This window comes from Osmerus mordax, chromosome 18, assembly GCF_038355195.1.
Source record: "Osmerus mordax isolate fOsmMor3 chromosome 18, fOsmMor3.pri, whole genome shotgun sequence".
In the NCBI taxonomy this organism is placed as follows: Eukaryota; Metazoa; Chordata; class Actinopteri; order Osmeriformes; family Osmeridae; genus Osmerus; species Osmerus mordax.
Window position 1 is genome coordinate 7,579,167 of NC_090067.1, and position 20,565 is coordinate 7,599,731.

Here is a 20,565-nt window from a genome sequence, read left to right on the forward strand (position 1 = left end):
GGCAGAGGAAGGGAGGTAACGAAGAGGGAGGCAGGGGAGACCAAGAGGGGAGGAAGGGAAGAGAGAGAAGAGCACGGAGGTAGACAGGTGAGAGGTAGAAGTGTGGGAGGGAGGGAGGGAGGGAGGGAGGGAGGGAGGGAGGGAGGGAGGGAGGGAGGGAGGGGAGGGAGGGAGGGGAGGGAGGGAGGGAGGGAGGGAGGGAGGGAGGGAGGGAGGGAAAGTGAGAGGGGGGGGTGAAGACAGGTGGGTGAAGACAGGAGAGGAGACATGCTGCTGTAGAGATGGAGGGGAGACTACTATTGTGTGTAGGTTAAGCTAAGATTAATTCACCATTAACTGGTGATTTATACATTCTTAATAGTTGTTTAATCAATATTCATGAGAGTGGTTGCTCTCAATTTGCATATTGTGGTCAGCATTTTACCTACACAGTGTGTCTCTCATGGAAACAGAAGCCTTCGTGTCGAGACTTGATGTTCCACAACAGTGATCAGCCCCGACTATAATAAAATAAACACCCTTGCAAATCTACTCCAATCACAGTATCAGCAGGTACATGCTCACGCACTGTACTGAGGGGTATGTTTTAATTAGCGTACTTAAATGAAGCCAGGGTGGGGACTGTGGTATAATGGATTGTTTATCTTTTATGAGTGTGCAGCACTGTGTTGTTCTCAGTGTTCTGTGTACAGAGTACAGTGTGTCCTTCCGTTTCCAGCCTCACGCTCTTTCTCAGCCTCTCCCTCTCAGCCTCTTTCTCTCCCGGCTCTCTCCGTCTCAGTGAGCCTCTCTTTCTCAGCTTCTCTTTCTCAGTCAGCCTCTCTCTGTTTTGCCGTGGTCCAAGGTCGAGCCTTTTGCTCTAAGTGTTGTGGTGGTGCTCCTCAAGGTTGACGGATTGACCGTATTCGCTTCCCAGCTCTGCCAGGGTGTTTATGTAACCTTGGTCGACTTGGAAGCTGGCCCTAATTCAGATCCAACTTCAGGAAATCTCAGCGGCTATGTATATCTGCTATTACTCATCTTGCAGGGTACATACTCTCACACATACATTTGGAGTCTGCAACTACCCTCTCCTCTCTCTCTCTCTCTCTCTCTCTCTCTCTCTCTCTCTCTCTCCTCTCTCTCTCTCTCTCTCTCTTTCTCTCCTCCCCTCTCTCTTTCCCCACCAGCCCCTCCTCTTTTGCCACCTCCACAATTCAATTTTATCCTGTCCCCTGTCCCTCTTTTCCATCGCTACCCCCCACCCCCACACCACCCCTCTCTGTCTATCTTTGCTGACACAGTACTCTCATCCCTCGTTCCCTGCTGGTGTCTCTGCAGTCGGTCACATAGGCCAGGCCACAGCTTCTCACTCTGTAGCAGTGTACTCTCCTCTCCTCCTCCCACTCTTCCCGCCAGCTACCTCTCTCCATTCCTCTTCTAACCTTCACCGTGTAGTGGCAGTAACCTATCCGCCTTCCCTCCCTCCATTACTTGAGCGCTGCTTCTCTCCTCCCTCCCTCCCTCCCTCCCTCCTCCCTCCCTCCCTCCCTCCCTCCCTCCCTCCCTCCCTCCCTCCCTCCCTCCCTCCCTCCCTCCGCAATCTGTCTCTCTGTCCCCTTCCTTCCTCTCCTTCCTCCCTCCCTTTCCATTACTCCATAACTCCCCTCACTCCGTTCCTTCCGTCTGTCCATCACTGTCATATCTGTAACGACGCTAAACCTGTCCCTATCCCTCTTCCTCTCCGTCTCTCGCGTGCATGCCCCTCTCCTGCCTTTCTACTTGTGTCCCTCCCTCTCTTCCTCAACCCCCCCCCCCTTCCCCCCAACACATCTAGAGATAACCCCAGATGACCTCTGGCTGACCAGGCAGTTGATATAGAGTCCTCAGACATGCTCTCCAGTTCATATGTCTCCATCTTGACCAGCTAGATACTAGCGTCTCCCCATCTGCCTTATTGATGTAGCCTGCATGGAGACAGTTGACACAGATGTAGGGGGTTCAGAGAGAGGGCGGACATGAGAGGTGAAGTGGGGAATAAGGTCAGTCATGTTTAATGAGCTGCATGCTTCCTTTCAATAGCTCTGCTGGTTACTGGAACACAGTTCACAGAGGCTATTTAAGATTGTGGAATCATCTAGACAGATTTTCAACACACCAGCTTTGCAACAAGTATGTTTTGTTCATGCATAGAGACATAGTAGAACTTAACAAAACCAACACTCCTTAGTGTCACCCGCGAGTGAAATTCGTTGAGTGAACTTTGTTTTTTCTTCTACATTTCGGCGCCGCAGTGGCACTTACATGTCTTAAAGCATGCGCCGCTGCAAAGATGACGGAAGCGCCTTGCGCCTAACCTGCATCCCGCTGTTTCCCGTGACAGAGGAGCGGCGCGTCTCGGGCAAAATGAGCGGATTACCATGTAATTAAAGCGTTTGAGTTAGCAAGACGACTCCGCGTTGACGGCAAAGCGCAACAAAATCGTCTTATCCCGGAGGGAAAGAATGCAAATATTCTATATTTAGGACAGTATTAAGGCCCATTATCCAACAGACTAGCACTTGATCCGGATCTTTCCTTTGTAGCCCTGTCCTCTTTTGTGATGTTCTGGAGTGTTGGAAGGGAAGGGAGGATATGCGTCGGAAAAGCTATCCAGTAAGCAACGTCAATCGAAGGATGGAACTAACAATGACACAACATTGGTTGGTACAAGACATTCCTTTTTCCCGGAAAGTCACTAATTGGCATCATTTTTTTTTTCTGCCAAAGCCCATTTCTCATTTCCCTGTCAGTTAGGGTCTTGTCTTTTCCTACTGAAAGTAGCATACATCTCTTTACCCCACCTGCTTCTAAATCTCTCTATATGTCTGTCTCTCTCTCATTGTGTTTTTCTACTATTCCACCTATATAAACTCACTTTTCCTTCTTTATTTATCACCCCCCATCTCTCACTTTCTGTCTCTCCCTCGTATCAGCCTGTCCTACTCAACTCCCTCAATTTAAATTCAATTTGGAATCCAATTTAAATTCATACAGGAGGCTTCATAGCTGTGGACAGATAAACATTTAGCAAGGCTAACAAATCACACAGTTGACAGAATAAGTCCCTGTCCATGACAGTGTGATGCAGTGGAGCGAGGCTGGATGGACTGGGTAGCCTGTGGCTACCTGACTGTCTGTAACTGATGGAAACCCTTTAGCTGTGATCCACTTTGAAGATGTACACCGCTTTTGTTATGCTTTCAAAGCCCTTGACAAAATAGTTCTTTATGGTTCAACTCTCTTTCTCTCTCAAAATGGAAATTTGCTCTTTTTAGTTTTGTCTTTCTCATGCTTTACTCATTTGTGTATGGCCATTGTTTGTGCTTGAGTTAGTGTGTGTGTGACTCCCCACTTGAGGTCAAATTTTGATGTTGTCCTTATTCCTAATGGTCTGTCATCACAGCATGTCTTTAAATGGAACATTATGATGTTGTTTGTTACCACAGCTTGACAAATAAAGCTGAAGGATTTGATATATGAACCTGAAAATGCTACATTAGTCTGTTCATCATCCATTCACACCTTGCAAGCTGTATCAGTGTTGTAATGAGTCCTCCCCGCCAACAGGTGGCGGACCAGGCAGCCAGCACACCGTTCTCCATGAGGAGCAGTGGAAGATGCCGGCTCTGCCAGCGCTGCTGCTGTCGACACACTTCCTCCTCTTCCTGTTGCTGCTGACCATGGCACCTCGCTCGCTCACCCAGAACCCAGCCCTCGCCGCCGTACGCATGGGTAAGGATACACCCGCCATGCGTTTGTGTGTGTGTGTGTGTGTGTGAGTGTGTCATGCATTGTGTCTCTATATTCTCAACTCTCCTTAGTACAGTCCTACTGGACTATATAAAGATATCTTTCATGGATACACAGCAGCCTATAGAAGGTCCATGTAAGACTCCTCCACCTCCTCAGTTAAGAAGTAGCTTGTAACTGTCCATGTCACTACTTTTGGTTGGCTTTTAACTGTGGAATCAGGTGGTTGCCAGGGGTGATGGTGTTGTCTGTCTGAGGGAAGATCTTTCGGGGAACCAGTCTGGTGTGTGTGTGAGTGTGATTCAGCCCTGACCTCTATCAGACAGATGGACTAAATGTTAGTCAAAGGTCAGGTCTGTAGAGGCTGCCACACACACACACACACACACACACACTCACGCTAACACACACCAGGCAGATGACAGGTGGCCTGAAAAGATGTGGCTCTCTGGATCGGAGGCTGTGATGGAGTCAGGCATGTGTGCCTCAACTCTCTTTTGTGTCTCGTCCACTGTGTCCACGTACTTGTTTTTGAGTGCGTGCTTGTCTTCCTCCATTGCTTTACGTCTGCCTCAACTCTCCCTCTTTCCCTCTCCCGCTTGCTCAATCGTGTTAACTGTGTTGATCAAACCCCCCTTCCCCCCAGCGGCCATCTTGGACGACCAGTCCTCCTGTGGTCGTGGCGAGCGTCTGGCGCTGGCCCTGGCACGAGAAAACATCAACAGTCTGATGGAAGCTCCATCCCGCGCACGCGTGGAGGTTGACATCTACGAACTTCAGGAAGACTCCCAGTATGACACCACAGACACCAGTGAGTACCTCAGACCTCTGCCAGTATGGTTTACTTCAGTGTTGAATGGCTTGTCTGTAAAGTAAATAAACCACCCCCCCAGAACCAGGAAGACGTAATTGTCATTGATCTCAGGCAGGGATGGCTGGGATGTGGGTGACAATGCAGTATCACACAGACGCACACGCCTCTCTCTCTCTCTCTCTCTCTCTCTCTCTCTCTCTCTCTCTCTCTCTCTCTCTCTCTCTCTCTCTCTCTCTCTCTCTCTCTCTCTCTCTCTCTCTTTCACTTTATCCCTCCTTCTTTCTCTCTCACTCTCACTCTACAAGCTGGGGATCTGTCTAGTGTCTGAGGGAACAGGTTCAGCAAGGCAGAATTAGAAGTCTAATCTCCTGTGGAGAGAGGAGGGAGTCTGATTACAGTTATGACAGTAATTAATCACGGGTGTCCTCCATTGACGCCTAATTTGATCTACGGTCCAAGAAGAGGACACAGACACGACTGGAACTCGTCCAACATATTGACTCTTCCTCTCCTCTGGTGCTGGCAGATCCACTCTCTTCCTAATCCTCTTTCGTGTAGGCCACTTGTCTTCCTCTCCTCTCCTCTCTTATCTGCCTGTAACACCTTCTTTCTTTCCTTCTCTGACTGTCTGTTTTTCTATTCCCTCTCTATCTTTCCTCGACCTGTCCATCTCGTCCCTTCCCCACCCCCCCCAACCCCAGTGTGTCAGATATTGCCGAAGGGCGTGGTGTCAGTGATAGGCCCCGCCTCCAGCCCCGCCTCAGGCTCCACTGTCAGTCACATCTGTGGAGAGAAGGAGGTGAGTCCAACCTCATCCGTGTACACCCCGGCCTCATCTGTGTACACCCCGGCCTCATCCGTCTACTCCCCGGCCTCATCCGTGTACACCCCGGCCTCATCCGTCTACTCCCCGGCCTCATCCGTCTACACCCCGGCCTCATCCGTCTACTCCCCGGCCTCATCCGTCTACACTCCGGCCTCATCCGTCTACTCCCCGGCCTCATCCGTCTACACCCCGGCCTCATCCGTCTACACCCCGGCCTCATCCGTCTACTCCCTTGCCTCATCCGTCTACTCCCCCGCCTCATCCGTCTCCACTACAGCCTCCTCCATGCGTTCTAGCCTCTTAAAGCATATACTGTATGTAAATCCTTTATAATACTGCAATGCGAATTTACCCAAACATTGTAAAATCAGGGGCTCTTCTGCAGCTACAGATTATCTATAGATTTATGATATAGATATTATATGATATAATAAGTCTTGATAGATCTTTATAAAAGTTATCCAGTACAGACATCACTGCAGATATACAGATTGGCCATAGAGAGATACAGTGATATTCCTGATCTCCTGGGATCTCCAGAGCTAATAAGTAGTTATATATGTATGATAATAGATTCCTATTTTATTTCACGCTTAAATGACCTTTTCCATAAGGTGCTATGTATATTAAACCTTCTGTACTCAGAATAGGCCGGATTACCATAGGCTGTCAGTCACATGCTGACTCTAAAATGAGATTCTGCATGCTATCGCTCCAGGGCTTTCTTTTCACATTAAATCAGTTATGAGAGAGGGGGTTTCAACCCCGGGGGGCCTGAAGATTCCAGTCCATCAGTTTAAGTCGACCCAGGTGGGTCGTTTGGAGCCCCAGGGGTGAGGATCCTAGGGGTGAGGATCCTAATGTAAAAATGTGCTAGCCTGTTAGCATGTCCGCCGGAGGAGACTAGCTACTGCCACTGAAACACCTTCTGCTTTCTGCTCCTCTGGCTTTGAATCAGCTCAGTGATGGACTGAGGATGTTATTGAGAACAAAGCTTCACCTCTACCCAACCCACTACCTCTACATCCCCTTTCCCCCGTCTCCCTCACTTCAACCTATCCTCTTTTTAATATGAATCATCCTGTCTTCATGCTTTTAGACACACCATCCTACTGTTTGTGAACACTAGGAATTGTGTTTCACATACTATGTATTGGTGGTGCACTGAAACTGAACCCTTCCTCCTGTTCCAGATCCCTCATGTGAAGATCGGACCGGAGGAGACGCCCAAGCTCCCATACCTGCGCTTTGCCTCGGTTACGCTTTACCCTAGCAACGAGGACCTGAGCTTAGCCATTGGTGCCATCCTGCGTTCCTTCAGCTATCCCACCGCCAGCCTCATCTGCGCCAAGGCCGAGTGTGAGTGGGCACACATGCCAACATTTTACATTTACATTTAGTCATTTAGCAGACGCTCTTATCCAGAGCGACTTACAGTAAGTACAGGGACATTCCCCCTGAGGCAAGTAGGGTGAAGTGCCTTGCCCAAGGACACGTCATTTGGCACGGCCAAATGACGCCAAACCGCTCAACCACCTGACTCCCTCCCAACACAACGTACACACACACACACACACACTCACTCAGAGAGAGACCTTACGCTCTTGTATGAGAGACTTCAGTCCACGCGGAGGATTACCAGAGCCTTCGACAGAGTGGATTATGCTTCACTGAGGAGCTACCACACACTTGCACACATATACACACACCCTCCCTGATGAGCTCCCTCTTCGCTCGGCTGCTCAGGTCTGGTCCAAGGTCGAGGATGATCATGCTCTGAATACGACTGCCGCCGCTCGTCCCCCCTCCTCAGACACCGCTCTTTATCGATCTCTCACTTTTCCACTCGACTGCTCTGGTCTGGCCAAGCCTCTGTTGTTTTAACAGTTTGTCTCCAAGGAGACAGTTACTCTGTTGTTGTTTTGTGCTTGTCTGCCACCCTGTTAAATCAGAAGCCATATGGAGGCTTTGTGTGTTCGTTATTATCGTAATTTAACGTTTGCAACAGGCTAGCTCACTGGTGCCTGAATGTGAGGAGATAAAGATTATGGGGCCGAGGGAGTGCTGTTATACTTAGGAAGTTAAATATAATTTCTTATGTAAAGTCGAAAATAAATTCATTATCAGTCATGTAGCTACACAGAAACAACGCTGCAAAACCAAAAGTACTGTTTGTTTCTTGTTTTAACTGGTACTGCCTGTTTCCTACGAAAACATTTCCTCTGCTTTGGCAATTAACCAACCAATCAAACTTTATAATGTTGAATTTGTTTCAATTTGTTAAATGTTAGTTTGTTTGTTTGCCACATTTCCAACAAACACATTTTCTCTGACCAATCATTTGTCTTTCTTCAACCCTCAGGCCTGCTGCGATTGGAGGAGCTGGTGCGTCGGTTCTTGATCTCGCGTGAAACGCTGTCCGTCAGGATGCTGGACGAGAGCCTCGACCCCACCCCCCTTCTGAAGGAGATCCGAGATGACAAGGTGGCCACAATCATCATCGACGCCAATGCCTCCATTTCCTACCTTATTCTCCGAAAGGTAACACATATCCCCCTGGAACTACCATACTCTGAACACTGTCAAAGTCTGAACACTGTCCACATTTTTTACTGATAACCCAGAACTTTCCTTGATGAAAGAAGAACAGTAATATAACTGAATGTCCATTGCAGAAAAGCACAGTTCTGTTACATCTCCCTTCTCTACTTCCCTCTCTTTCTCTTCTTTCTCTTTCTCTCCTTCATTAGGCATCGGAGCTGGGGATGACATCAGCATTTTACAAATACATCCTCACCACCATGGTAAGACCATCCGCCAATCAAAACTCTTATGTCCCCATAAACACAAATTGGAGCCTCCCCTCTTCTGCCGGCTGTGCCCACATGCCCCTGTGGTAACTACTGCCATGAATGACGGGCCAAATGTGTGTCCGGTTTCTCATCTGAAATGCATGCTGGTCCAGGGCAGTTTGTCATCATTATGTGGCTGCACGCCGTGTGCCCTTGCGTGAGGTGACATCCATAGTTAATAATATTTCTACATCGTATCCCTGCTAACAGTCGCCTGGTATGCAAGGCGTTTTCCCAGCCTTTCTCCTACAAGGGCAGTTGACTCTTCAAGGGCAAAACTGCACTTATCCCAACTTTGGATAGGAACCAAAAATCTATAAATCATGACATCCCTCTCTCTTTTTTTCTCTCCATCCCTCTATCCCTCTCTCCATCTCTGTCTTTCTTTTTCACCCATCTTGATAAACTGCTTGATAAAATGCATGGCCGTCTGCTGCCTGTCGAAGACCAGACTCATGCCCTCGGTCTGGTGATGTCATCATAATGCGCCCTGTGCCTGTCTCCACAAAACACAGACGGACAAACCTCATAGCCCCACCCACTTACCTCGACCCTTTGGCTTGACCCCCTCCACCTTCTTGTTCCTCAGGACTTCCCCTTGCTCCGATTGGACGATGTTGTTGACGAGCAGTCCAACATCGTGGGTTTCTCCATGCTCAACATTTCGCATCCCTTTTATATGGAGTTCATCAGGAGCCTGAACCTGTCCTGGAGAGAGGGCTGTGACCTCAGCCCCTACCCAGGCCCTGCGGTGAGGACCGGAACATACAGCACTTCAGCACTTCAACACTCACATATTATAATGACCATATGCTCATACTCCTATTCCCAGCCTCTAGATCTCAGTACCCAGAGTATTATTTATACTCAGGGTTTTATTCGATATATTAGCGTTTGGAAAGAGAACATCCTTGTTTCAGCTGTTCCTGGTTACGAATACACCGTTCCTAGTGGAACCCTTCAGTGAGAACTATGAACATCTCATAGGGCTTGTCCACGTCTCTCATTGAATCCAGTTTTTTTTCTGGTTCCTGTAAACGGGTTATGTAGCTCATATTTCACTGACGTCATACAGTATGTGTTTTAGCACTGATAGGACTTTCAATCTGACACATCCTGGCCCGTGCCATCACTCATACACTCTGGTAGTGCACACACACATTCACATTGCATCTGTGTAGACACATGCCACACACACACACCTCCTGCTATTTCTTTTTTACACTATCAGTTGTTAGCAGTTGCCCAGCTGCCACAAGCAATCAGTTTGATTCACGTGCTGTCACTCTGAGTGATGGCTGGACGGACCTAGTAACGCTCATGTCTGATTGGCCAACAGAGACAATGCTCGCACATGGGCCACTGATTGAGTAATGTTGATATCCAACGTTCCTGTTCCTCTCCGCTTTACGATCTCTCTGTCACTTGTGCGTTCCTCTCCTCTCACACACCTCCTCTTTCTCATCCCTCCCTTTCTCTCTCTCCCTCCCCCCTTTTCTCGTCACACCCCCTCTCTCTCTCCCTGTCCCTCTCACTCTCTCTGTCGGTTCTGTGCCCGCCTCATTCTATGTACCACACCCTTTGTGACTTTGTGAGCAATAAACAATTTAATAAATGTGTTTTTCACCCCTCTCTCTCCTGCTTTCTTCCTCCCACTATCCCCCCCCACTCCCCTCTCTACCCCCCCCCCCCCCCCTCCCCCCTTGCCTCCCCCCAGCTGTCCTCGGCCCTCATGTTTGATGCGGTGCACGTGGTCGTGGGAGCTGTCCAGGAGCTGAACAGGAGTCAGGAGATCGGGGTCAAGCCCCTCAGCTGCACCTCTCCTCTCATCTGGCAGCACGGAACCAGCCTGATGAACTACCTCCGCATGGTAACGCATAGCAACACCCTAACTCTGCATGGGAACCCATGGCAACACGCAATAACATCAAACTGTCTCCACATTGTAACCTATAGCAACACGCTACAGTGTCGCACTGCACAGCCTGTTCCTCCTACTAGTGCCCCAACTCACTTCATTACACACCCTCGTGAACAAGAGGGCCTGCACTAGCGATCAACTCCATCTCTATCTGCTCGGCGTCAAGGGACGAACTGAGATCACATTCAAAGGCTTAGCATTGTTTGTTGTTTTTCTGTCGAAGATTGATTTTCCATTGGTGGTGTGTGGCGTCTTCTCCATCCGAGTCTATAGATGTTATTGTTGTTGTGTTGTTGCTGTTGTTGGCAGCAGTGTTGTGTTGTTGTGGTTGGCAGCAGTGTTGCGTTGTGTTGTTGGGGTTGGCAGCAGTGTTATATTCTCATCAGGGTTGTTTTTGTTGTGGTCAGGGGGTTGTCTCTGTTTCTCCAACATCCCCCTTCCTCTTCGATTTGTCTCCTCTCCAATTTGTGTCTGCCACCTCCTATCTCTTTCCATCTGTCTCTCCGCTCATCCCTCTCTCCCTCCCAGACATTGTTTTCTTGCACTCCGAGCATCTTTCCATCATCCCCTTCCTCTCTTTGGCAGCAGTTCCACTCCCCTTCTCTCCTCCCCTTATCCCTCCATATTTCCCTCCATCTTGTCCGTGGTTCACGCCTCCTGTTTTGGGTGCATAATTCATTTCGAGTCCCTTTTGCTAACCTCTCTCCCTCTCTCTTTCTCCGTCTGTGCTCCCCCATGTCTCAGCCCTACCAGCTACGCGATACAATGCCGTTTGTCTAGGATCAGTCATGCTGATCTCTTTCTCCCTCTCTTCCCTCTCTTCCCTCTCTTCCCTCTCTTCCCTCTCTCCCTTTCCCAACTACCTCTTTGGCTCTGCTTCTTCTTCTCTTCGTCTTTTCACTCTATTTTCGCTTCACCTCTCTTGCCCTCTCTTCTTTGGTATATCCGCCCTCCCCTTCCCACCCACCACTCTCTCCCCCAGGTGGAGTATGATGGTTTGACGGGCAGAGTGGAGTTCAATAGTAAAGGCCAGAGAACCAACTACACCCTGAGGATCCTGGAGAAGCACCGCGGCGGTCATAAAGAGGTCAGCGCGTCACAGGGTCACGGGGTCGCGGGTTACAGAGTGGTCACGGCTTAGGGGTCAAATAGCAAGCTATGCTTTCTCATTGATTGAGACGTTAATCAAGTGTTTATCCCCAGACTATATTTCTCTTGTTTTCTCCTTTCCTATCCCTCCTTCCCTTTCTTCACCCTCATCCCTCTCTCTCCACCGCTCTCTTCTTCTCTCCTCAGATTGGTATTTGGTACTCCAATAACACTCTGGCGATGAACTCGACCTCTCTGGATGTGAACATGGCTGAGACTTTGGCCAACAAGACTCTCGTAGTCACCACCATCCTGGTTAGTCTGCTACCTACTCTGTCATCTCCCGCAACCTGTGATCGCGTGAAAGGTACTGCCACCTCAGTAACCACAATAACAGAACAGAGGCCAGAAGCATAGGTGGAAGATGGAAGACCATGGAAGCATGAAGATCATTTACTGCATCTGTAGGAAGGTGGACGTTTTTCACAGAAATAGCCCTGTGACTGATGTTTCATTAAAAAGGGATCATTTTTATGTCAACTCTAACTGGTCCGTTTGCCTGGACCAGATTCCACGTTGGCGATAATTTAAACCCTGTTCACTCTGTCCACTGCAGGAGAATCCATACGTGATGCGTAAATCCAACTTCCAGGATTTCCATGGTAACGACCAGTATGAAGGATTCTGTGTGGACATGTTGAAAGAGCTGTCAGGCACACTGAAGTTCTCCTTCAGGATCAAGTTGGTGGATGACGGGCTGTATGGAGCTCCAGAACCCAATGGATCCTGGACCGGCATGGTGGGGGAGCTCATCAATAGGGTGAGAACGCAGACAATCCCACACACACACACACACAAACACACATACACACACACACGTTAAAAGTCACACACAGACATATAGATACACACACACAAACACATTCCACTACAGAGAGAGAAGAGAGGGTTTTTGTTGTCCCGATCCTTTTTGTTATCTTTGTCACAACCCAGACCAAGCACCACAACCGTTGCCATAACAACCTACTTCAAGAGCCTATGTTGCAGCAACTAAAACGACACAGCAGCAATTACTGATGTTATCTACAGCAGTGCAGCTGCCTCTGCCTCCCATGGCTGTAAGAACGCTGCTGATAATGACCATGATAATGATGATGGGGATGATAATGGAGATGGCTAGAAAAGTAATGACCTCGGCTTACCCCTGTGTATGGTCCTCCATAGGGAAGTGCTCTGTGTGCATGTGTGTGCGCGTGCACGTGCGTGACCTTGCAAAACTGTTAAGAGGCTAATCAAGTCTCTCTTTGTCACTAATTATGCAGTGGTTTTTCAATTAGGCCCCTGATCCTTAGCTGGGTCGACACTCTCACACACACACACACACACACACACACACACTGCGTGCATGTGGGCACACGCACAGGCAAGTACAAGGGCCACAGACCCACACTCAAGTCAAATGATCACACTCTCTTGAGTGTACTTAGAGACACCCTCTCAGTGGAGAACCCATACATTCACACGCATCTACTTATGTCAATTCCATGAGCCACACACACACTCCCCCTCGCTTTCTCATTGAACACATTCTTCAGTCACATACACATGCACACACACACACTACCCCTCCGCCAGTGCTTCTGTCTGATGAAAGTGGGTGAAACTAGCTAACGAGTATTTCCTCGTTAATCAATTAAGCTGTAATTAAGACACAGATGTGTTTGGGGCAGCCTGCTTTCAGGGTCCATCTCTGTGCATCGCTCCTTTTCTCCTCTAACGCTCTGTCTGCCCTTCTTTACCTCCCTGGCCAAAGTTTGCCCCTCCCTCATTCCCTCTCTTCCTTCCTCCCTCCCTCCTTTCTCCTTCTGTCTCTCCTTCGTGTCTAACTGTGCTCCTGACTTCAGTGTGCTGCTGTGTTCTTAAGGTGTCAGGCATGCTTTTGTGTCCACAAAAAACAAATGCAGTTTGACCCTTGTTCTCTCTTCCCCCGCTTGTCACCCCATCACCTTTTCATCCCCCCTCTTCTCCCTCTCTTACACTCTATTTCTTACTTTCTCTCTCTCTTTCTTTCTCTCTCTATCCCTTCCGCAGAAGGCAGACCTGGCTGTAGCAGGCTTTACCATTACCTCAGAGAGAGAGAAAGTGATTGATTTCTCCAAACCTTTCATGTCTCTGGGTATCAGCATCCTGTACAGGGTCCATCTGGTAAGGCACCACACTCTCACCTGCTTATGCCCATACACACACACACACACACACACACATACATGCACACACACGGGAGAGCTTTTCAAAACATTTCGGGTTCCGTATTACTCCAGTCTGAAATGCAGCTGTGGTACACATATGTGATGCTCAACAAGAAGCGTGACATGGATGACCGTTCCCAGACAGAGTTATCCATGCGAGTGTGTCTGTGTAGCAGTAATTATCCTGGCTCACTGGGTAATGGACAGGCTAACAAGCCTCTCCAGACTGCAGACCTTAACTCATCTATTATGGGGTTATGGAGCTTACAGGCCAGAGCATCGGCTGTCTGATGACTCAAGCTGTTTACTGGTTAGTGCTGTGTGTTTGTTTACCAGTAAACAGGAGGACACATGCACGGCTTGGCATCGACACACACACTCACACGCAAACACCCCAGCAGTGAAATGTTAACACTGTGCCCTCTAGTGTCTGAACAATACAATGTGAATCAGTGTGAATCACTGCAAACTCGTTCTTGGTCTTGGACCGCGTGTTTTCTTAGAAAGAGAAAACCTGAACCACTAAGCTCTCTAGCACACCCCCCCACCACCCTCTTCCCCAGTCTAACCTCTGTTCTCTATGGACGCTTCCAGGGCAGGAAACCAGGATACTTCTCCTTCCTGGATCCCTTCTCCCCCGCGGTCTGGCTCTTCATGCTCCTGGCCTACCTGGCCGTGAGCTGTGTGCTTTTCCTGGCAGCCAGGTAAATACAACACCCTCACCTGGTGGTGGGAGACTGGAACTGCACAGAGTGGACAAGAAACTACTCTATAGACCGTGGTGTAGAAATCCCACAGTTGGGTCATGTACGTTGCCTATCTGCCTGCCTGTATCTATCTGTCTTTCTGACAGTGCAATACAAAGTGTCTGGACAGGGTATACAATCTAAATCTGGCTTGATTAGATATTATTTGAGGGAACAGGGCAGAGGATGTTTTGAATTGTTGACACAGCCCAAACAAACTAACTAAACTCATATGGGTGATAGCTCACCTTGGGGTGTGCTTCATTTTTCTGACCTGGTTTCCTTCCCTTCTAGGCTGAGTCCGTACGAGTGGTACAACCCCCACCCGTGTCTGCGGGAGCGCAGGGACATGCTGGAGAACCAGTACACCCTGGGGAACAGCTTGTGGTTCCCCATAGGAGGCTTCATGCAGCAGGGCTCAGAGATCATGCCCCGAGCCCTATCCACGCGCTGTGTCAGCGGGGTCTGGTGAGTACGTGCGTGTGTCCGTGTGTATGTGTCTGTGTCTACATGTGTGTGTATCTGTGTATGTGTTTATGTGCGTGTGCAGTGGAGACGATGGTACTTGTGCCCGGAAGGGTCTGTAAACATTTGGGAATATTCTGGGAATATTCCGATTTCTTAGTAAATGTTTACATTTACACCCACACACACACACGCCCGTAAACACACACACACAAAGCGTGCAGCTGGGCCACCCTACAGCCAGTCTTTTTGGATGTGGTCCTCCCTCAGGTGGGCGTTCACCCTCATCATCATCTCGTCCTACACGGCCAACCTGGCCGCCTTCCTGACAGTCCAGAGGATGGAGGTGCCCATAGAGTCACCTGACGACCTGGCGGACCAGACCAACATCCAGTACGGAACCATCCAGGGAGGGAGCACAATGACCTTCTTTATGGTGTGTGTGTGTGTGTGTGTGTGTGTGTGGTCCACTGACCTTACTTTTCAGAGCTTGCTGCCTCATTCCATCTCTCCCTCTTACTCTCTCTCTCTTTCTTTCTCTCTTTCCCTCCTCATCCAGAACTCCCGGTACCAGACCTATCAGCGCATGTGGAACTACATGCACTCCAAGCAGCCCAGCGTGTTTGTGAAGAGCACGGAGGAGGGCATCGCCCGCGTGCTCAACTCCAAGTATGCCTTCCTAATGGAGAGCACCATGAACGAGTACTACCGCCTCCTCAACTGCAACCTGACGCAGATAGGAGGCCTGCTGGACACCAAGGGCTACGGCATCGGCATGCCCCTAGGTGAGGGAGGGAGGGAGGGAGGGAGGGAGGGAGGGAGGGAGGGAGGGAGGGAGGGAGGGAGGGAGGGAGGGAGGGAGGGAGGGAGGGAGGGAGGGAGGGAGGGAGGGAGGGAGGGAGGGAGGGAGGGAGGGACGGAGGGAGGGAGGGAGGGAGGGAGGGACAGAGGGACAGAGGGACAGAGGGGAAGGATGGACTACCTGAATCCTTTGGGTGAGAGAGCGGGAAATTAGGAAAAGAACAGGAGGGAGAGAGAACTTGGTGAGACAGCAGCTGTTTGGAGACAGGATAAGACAGGCAGGGGAAGGAGGGAGAGCGAGAGGGAGGGAGGAAAATGAAGAGAAGGGTGAAGAGTTTCCCCCCTCCCTGCGTCATGGGGATGCTTCTGCAGAGTGGAGAACAGGTGCAGGAGAAACAGATCAAGTGGAGACTTCAGGATAAACTCTCTGGTCTCTGCTCTCTTTGGGTCTTTTGGGGTTCCACACACTTCAGCTAACTTATAAAAGAGTAGCGCCCTGACATCTGCCTCACCTCTCTTCTATTTTCTCTTATTGTACCTCCCTCTATCCATCTTTCTCTTATTCTCTCTCTCTTCTCTAACATAATTTGTGCTGCAGGGCTTTTAAAACATCAGGCTAGGAAGTTCTGATTGGCTGCAGAGTAACAAATTGTAGATTCAGGCTAGATGATTAATTTGGAGGAGGTCCGACTCCCCCCTATCCCCTTCTTTCTCTTCTCCGCACACGCATGTACACACGCATGTACACACACACCCACACACACTCTCTATCCCTCTATGTAACCAACTCCAAACTATTCAAACTATATCAAAACAAAAGGCAGATTGAAAAGCATCTAAGAAAGGAGAGGTCTTCGTCCTTAAGGTAGTCAACGAAGAAATGCTTTTCATTTTGTAAGCATTTCTGTGTTTGTTACCCTACAGCTTGTTTAGTGGTGATCTTTACTTCCCTTAAGGACCAGCATATTTTACTCTCTCTGCAGACAGATCCATTATTGGTTTGCCTGTGACATTGCCCACCAATCAAAACACACCAGTTCATTTCAGAGAACAGAATATCAATAGTTGTCTGTTTCTTGGTGAAGAGGAAAGAGAGAGCCCACAGGTGAAAAATAACACCTAGTGTCATGGTCACACACCTGTCACCATGGACACGGTTGCCACCTCCTTGGCAACGGTGATGCGCTAGAGTCAGGACTGCTAATTGGCTGCCACCTGTTCACCAGTGACAATATGATTGCAGCCTATAGAGGCGAGAAACAATTATCCTCTCTTTATCGATGACAGTCCATCACTGTTCTCATGCCTCCCCTTTCCCGCTTCTCTCCTTTCTCTTCCCTTTGTTTCCTTTCTTCCGCACTCATTTCAATCTGAATCAATAAAGCATTATTGGCACAGTCACTCAGGGCCTCACAGAACACTGCCAACGAACAGAAGTGCGGGGACAAATCAATAACAACAAACAACAACACACACAGCCTTGTAATCACTGCTAACAATGTCACCCCACCTTCCCCCTCCCTTCCCTCACTCCTCCTCACACACACCTCCACTCCCTTCTGTCTCCCGCCCCTCCCCTCCCTTTACTCTCCCCTCACCCCCCCCCCCCCCCCCCCCCCCCCCCCCTAGGCTCCCCGTTCAGAGATGAGATCACTCTGGGGGTGCTGCAGCTGCAGGAGAACAACAGACTGGAGATCCTGAAGAGGAGGTGGTGGGAGGGGGGGCAGTGCCCCAGAGAGGAAGACCACAGAGCCAAGGGTGGGTGTTGTGGCTGTGTGTGTCGTATAGGTCTGTGTGTGTGTGAGCATCTGTGTGTTGAATCTCCATCGTCTTGGCTAGAACTACTCTTCCTGTTGCACATTGCTCAAAGCTAGCATAGAGATGCTGCAAACAGGCAGACAAGCAGGCAGACAGAAAGACAGAAAGACAGGAAGACATACAGACAGACAGACAGGCAGGCAGGCAGAGCTCCACATTTCTGGCAGCATCTGTGTTTGTGTTCCGGCTGTGTTCCCTCAGGCCCCACGGGCGCTGGGTAAATGAGCAAGTCAGTGATTGTGTAAACAAACAAGGGATCTCCGGGAGTCAGATCTAACAAACTGGGGCTCTCACTGTCTTCATAGCATCTTTGTAGATGAAGAATCTCCTTCTAGTGATACTGCTGCAGAACACAGTAATGAAGTTCAAGGGGAAAATCCTTAAAGTAGGTGTGTGTGTGTGTCCCAGGTCTGGGCATGGAGAACATCGGAGGGATCTTCGTGGTCCTCATCTGTGGCCTCATTATTGCCGTGTTCGTGGCCATCATGGAGTTTGTGTGGTCGATGCGGCGTTCGGCGGAGACTGATGAGGTACGCCCTCACGCCTGCCACGGGCCCGGCCGCAGCCACAGACACCCGCCAGTAGGTTCCCATGGCAACGCGCCAGCCAGCTCTTTGCTCGTTTGTCTGCATGCGTTTGTGTGTGCGTGTGTGTGTGTGTGTGTAGCGTGCTTTAGTGCTGTAGTACAGGGCTTTAGGGCTTTAGTACAAATGGGGGGCGATCGCAGAGCTGTTTTATTTCTTTCTTTCTTTAATCCTTTCTTTTCTTATTCCCCCTCCTTCCTTTCTTTCTCTCCTTTATCGCCCCTTCTCTTTTTTTCTGTCCTCCACTATTTCACTCATTCCCTCCCTCTCTCCTTCTCCCTCAGTCTCTCTTTCTTTCTCACTCCCTCTCTCTCTCCCTCTCTATCTCTTCTCATTGCTATTCCATCCACTGATCCAGAGTGTATGGGTTATGTTATTCTGTCTGGATAGATGATACTGTTCCTGACTTTCATTTGCTCTCTCTCTATCTCTGTTTGTTTGTATTGCTGGTGTTTTTCTGCCTCTGAGTCTCTATCTCTAGCTGTGATGCTTCCAGATAAATGTGATGCTAGCCGGTTATCTTTGCTGAGAGAGGAGGCACATTCCATCATGGGGCCCACAATGTTACACTGTTAGATCCAGAGGAACACTCGAAGATATTCTGTTTCACACACTTGAACACTTAAACACACAGAAAGCCACCAAAAACACACACACACAAGCAGCCAGGCACATACATAGACGCATTGAAATCACATTCAAGCACAGATAAGCCCTCAATCACACCCACAGGAATGTACAGGCACACTTCGGTAGCAGCTGTATCCATCTTTGGCTTGATGGGTTTCCACCTCCCCCGTGCTCCCCCTGCTCCCCTGCTCCCCCTGCTCCCCCCCTCCCCCCCCCCCCCCCCAGGTGTCGGTCTGCCAGGAGATGCTGAGCGAGTTCCGCAATGCCATCTCCTGTAAGAAGAGCTCCCGCTCGCGGCGGCGACGCCCCCTCACCAGCACGGGGGGCGGAGTCCTGCGCCACCCCTCTCGCCTCGCTCTGGGCGCCCCCCGGCCCATACGCCTGGTTCGAGAAATGCGTCTCAGCAACGGCAAGCTGTACAGCGGCGCGGGACCCCTCACCGGGGGCGGGGCAGGGGCCATGGGGGGCCCAGCCGACATGGGCCCTGGGCCACAGCGCCTCCTAGAGGACCCCCTGGGAGCCAACACCACCCCGCCCCCTCCCCCACCCCTGGCGGCGTCCAACGTGGTGGCTCCGCCTCCCTCCCGAGCCAGCTGCACCCACGTCCGCATCTGCCAGGAGTGCCGGCGGATCCAGAGCATGAGGTCCGTCTCTTCCTGTCCGCGGGGCCCGTCCCTGCCCATGGGCCACTCCTCCATGTCGTTGCCCCGTCTACCACCACCCATGCCACCGTCCTCCACCAATACTGACAGCGAGGGAGGAGGCTCGTCCAGCCCGGCCAGAAGACCCAAACCCAAGCCCACCCCCCCCCCGCGACCTATACCGCCCACCAAAACACCCCCAACAGACCTGTTAGGGACACAAAACTGAGGGGGGGGATTTGAGGGTGGGTTTTTTGAGATGGTAAACATGTGACATGGATGGATGTAACAACCCACTGGGTCCTGTCTGTAGGGGTGTTTTGGGGAGATACCCACTCAGTTTGTTTTCTTTGAAGCAGTAAACTGGTTAACCCACACTGAACCAGTAGACTAGTTCATGATTCAACCATGCCTGGAAAATAGAGGACAGCTGAGGAGAGAGAGAGACAGATATATATTAGAGAGAGAGAGACCCCAGCATTGCCTCTCCCTATCTCTCCAGTGGAAAGAACCAATGGTCTCCATGTTGTTATGCAACAGGCCTGTCTGCGACATCCGGAGGGACTTTTTTCCGGAACACACCTGAGCGTTGTCGTTAGCTCTCCTGTCTCAGGAATCTAGAACTCCCTCTTTCTGCTCAACCTGATGAGGTGACCTGAACTATCCCACAATTCCCCGAGAGGTTTCTAAAGACCTAAACATGTATGAGACTTGTAAGACATGTAATGTCATGGACTCTCTCATGCTAACTGGAGGAAGACCACCTGAGAACTTCTATCTTCTATATGAGGAGCACCCAGAAAGCCTGGACTGGATTTCTGGGTAAACTGAGGGTTGAAAAAACTGTGTTTGTTCTTCTTCTTCGAGTTACAGACTCTTTAAACATTTCTTTTCTTTTCTACCTTGTTTTATTTTTCTTTCCTTTTATTTAATTTTTGTGTTCCTGTTTCCATGAATTTTGTGTCTTTGTCGTCATGGAAAAATCTGATGTGCATCCATCAGACATAATCCTGATTGAAGTGGACGGTAGAAGTGTACATGATGGAATTCATGGGAAGATGCATAAAAACGCCTCAACAAGTATTATGACTATATTGCTTATGAAAAGACAAATGCACATGGACAGATTATATATATATATACATATATATATATATAGAGTGTGTGTGCGTGTGTGTGTGTGTGTGTGTGTGTGTGTGTGTGTGTGTATGTGCGTGTGCCTGTGTGTGTGAGAGAGAAGACGGAGGGGAGGTCAAATTGATTTTTAGCATATTTTATGACATTTCTTTCTTATTTTTCCTCAGATTTATATACCTGTTCTAAATGGATTATTGAGAAAATTATGACAATGGGATAGT

At 49.6% G+C, this 20,565-nt stretch overlaps 1 protein-coding gene across 1 annotated transcript; it reads left to right on the forward strand.

Annotated features, from left to right (window-relative positions):
• The first annotated feature begins 3,638 nt into the window (after positions 1-3,638).
• LOC136961784 (glutamate receptor ionotropic, kainate 5) lies at positions 3,639-19,436 on the forward strand. Its single transcript, XM_067255212.1, has 19 exons — positions 3,639-3,753; positions 4,418-4,582; positions 5,287-5,384; positions 6,605-6,770; positions 7,774-7,952; positions 8,162-8,215; positions 8,853-9,014; positions 9,981-10,133; positions 11,167-11,271; positions 11,481-11,588; positions 11,890-12,093; positions 13,365-13,478; positions 14,117-14,226; positions 14,563-14,736; positions 15,004-15,169; positions 15,293-15,518; positions 17,164-17,292; positions 17,761-17,933; positions 18,792-19,436. The coding sequence occupies exons 1-19, from the start codon at positions 3,639-3,641 to the stop codon at positions 19,434-19,436; spliced, it is 3,246 nt and encodes a 1,081-aa protein (XP_067111313.1).
• The last annotated feature ends 1,129 nt before the right edge of the window (positions 19,437-20,565 follow it).

Bases quoted from the DNA above. Each gene is read 5' to 3' on its own strand.
- LOC136961784 (XM_067255212.1), top strand. From the start codon at position 3,639: ATGCCGGCTCTGCCAGCGCTGCTGCTGTCGACACACTTCCTCCTCTTC. The intron at 10,134-11,166 runs GTAACGCATAGC...TCTCTCCCCCAG, and splicing joins TGATGAACTACCTCCGCATG to GTGGAGTATGATGGTTTGAC. The intron at 12,094-13,364 runs GTGAGAACGCAG...TCCCTTCCGCAG, and splicing joins TGGGGGAGCTCATCAATAGG to AAGGCAGACCTGGCTGTAGC.